Source organism: Littorina saxatilis, linkage group LG13 (assembly GCF_037325665.1).
Source record: "Littorina saxatilis isolate snail1 linkage group LG13, US_GU_Lsax_2.0, whole genome shotgun sequence".
NCBI classification, from domain to species: Eukaryota; Metazoa; Mollusca; class Gastropoda; order Littorinimorpha; family Littorinidae; genus Littorina; species Littorina saxatilis.
Genome location: NC_090257.1, coordinates 5701334 through 5703821, shown reverse-complemented (window position 1 = coordinate 5703821; position 2488 = coordinate 5701334). Strand labels below are relative to the sequence as shown.

Sequence of the window (2488 nt, the reverse complement as noted above, 5' to 3'; positions counted from 1 at the left end):
TTCTAGATCATTATTCTCCTTTTTTCTGTTCATTTGATTGTTGTGTGTATTGGTCGCCTTTCAGTCTGCGATCAGCCTGTTATCCGTGGTGACTTTCGCTGTGAGCCGAACACTTCCCCAGAACCGGCTCCAGTTGTCGTTTATCCTCATGCTCGCGAGTGTCACCTTTAAGTTCGCTGCCAGCAACTCCGTGCCAAAAATAGCCTATCTCACTTATTTGGTGAGTACGTGTATGTGGAGATTGTGTTGTGTGGTTAATGTGAGGAAGGCTGGGGTGGGGGTTGGGGGTCTGAGGCCGGGTGGGGTGGTGGATGGGTTTGTGTGTGTGTGTGTGTGTGTGTGTGTGTGTGTGTGTGTCAGTGTGTGTGTGTGTATGTTTGTGTGTCTGTGTGTGTGTGTTTGTGTATGTGTGTGTGCCGGGTGTGTGTGTGTGTGTGTGTGTGTGTGTGTGTGTGTGTGTGTGTGTGTGTGTGTGTGTGTCGGATAGTGTTACATGTATTTAAAGGGCAGATGCTGGGTTGTGGCTCTCAAAATCTGTTCATCAGAATGAGTTCTCATGTAACTGAAACTATACTTAAAAGTTACTTGGTGATTTTAACAGCTTGATAACACAAGTCCGAAGATTTTAGACATGCTACAATGTCTTTAATCGAAGAAAGTTTGCCTTTTTGGCTGAGTCAATGCAGCCCGCTCGAAAATTACTTCCCTTGGACGCGTGACCAAGCATACTTCACGGGTAAGTGAAGAGAAACTTAGGATGGGGTGTCTTCTCCCAGGCCAAAATTTCGCAGTAAAAAACGGAGTTTATAAAGTGTCTTCCGTCCCCCTCCTGCTTTTGTTCAGGTGTTCCCACTTGAACCCTGTTTTTGTTCAACTTATTGGCATAATTATAATGTCACGCGTCGAGGGACACAAACACACACACACACAAACACACTCACACACAGACACACACATGCACCCACAAACACAAACACACACACCCACACACAAACACACCCACACACACACAAACATACGTGTTATCACACACACACACACACATACGTGTTATCACACACACAAACACACACACACACACACACACACACACACACACAAACATGTGTTATCACACACACACACACACACACACACGATAACCATCACAATCACAGTTTGACAAATTCATCTTTGATTTTTTTGCGGCCGAACCTCCCCCCCCCCCCCCCCCCTCCCCCATTTTCCACACTAGATCCACTGTTTCATCTTTGTCTTCGTCTCTCTTCCCTTTATCTTATCTCGTCTACCTACTTGAGTGAGTAACTGAAGAGGTATTGTCATCATCTCTTTCCTAGATTTTCCCACCGACAGAGTTGGTTTTTGTCTTGAATTCAGTACCTCACACGTACACGGTAATTGGCGTGACACCTCAAGCGGACCTTCTTCATAAGTGTAAAGTGTCTGCTGACCAGGGACACGAGGGTCTGTGGTTGAGCAACTTTATGGTTTAACCGGGTGGACTGGGGGAGTAGCAACAGCATGTGAACCACTTTAGAAATAACTTGTGAAGGTTGCAGTTGGTCAGATCAAAGAAGAGAAGATGGGAACGTGGGTCCTGAGAAGATACCACCACCCTAATACTTTACTTTGTGCAAGAATCAATCACGCGTACAGCATTACAAATGCCCAGCTGTACTCTGCATTGTACTGTACATTTCGCAGCGGCCTTATCGGGTTCCTCGGATGACGTCACTGCCAGGCTAACGCTGCGGCGTCTCTTCTTGTGCTGACAGAGTTGTCGGTCGCGGATTTTGAGTCGTTTCGGCCTGCCAACTGCTTCGTTTTCTTGCGGATTGTGAGAACTAGCAGAAAGTTTCACTCATTTTTATGGTTTCAAACTAATGATAAAAGTATCTTCTTCTGGACCAAATCAACAGTCTTTAAGTTGAATCAACTCGGAAAACTCTTAAACGCGTGTTTGCACGCGACTCCACGCATTTTTGAGGCCAGGCAACCCAACAGCTGCCCTTTAAGAAATCACTGTGGTAACACTAACAGGATCATTACATATTTTGGCGCACAGCTTAATTTTAGAAACCACTGTTGTTTGAATCGGCATAGAAGCGAATGTTATCCCCGAGTACGCTAGTACTTGAGCTCAGCAGACTTTAATTGTGTGTCTGTGTGTCTGTGTGTGTGTGTGTGTGTGTGTGTGTGTGTGTGTGTATGTGTGTGTGTGTGTGTGTGTGTGTGTGTGTGTGTGTGGGTGTGTCTGTCTGTCTCGACTTAACAGCTTATTACCGGCACGGTTGGCCTAGTGGTAAGGCGTCCGCCCCGCGATCGGGAGGTCGTGGGTTCGAACCCCGGCCGGGTCATACCTAAGACTTTAAAATTGGCAATCTAGTGGCTGCTCCGCCTGGCGTCTGGCATTATGGGGTTAGTGCTAGGACTGATTGGTCCTGTGTCAGAATAATGTGACTGGGTGAGACATGAAGCCTGTGCTGCG

The 2488-nt window shown here is 46.7% G+C and overlaps 1 protein-coding gene across 1 annotated transcript in view; it reads left to right on the top strand.

The window, feature by feature from the left end:
* The window catches only part of LOC138945946 (cys-loop ligand-gated ion channel-like), a 26900-nt gene that overhangs the window by 19453 nt on the left and 4959 nt on the right, over positions 1 to 2488 (top strand). The window contains exon 7 of the mRNA XM_070317483.1: positions 65 to 220. Coding sequence (XP_070173584.1) covers positions 65 to 220 — 156 coding nt within the window. The remainder of the gene's footprint in view (positions 1 to 64; positions 221 to 2488) is intronic.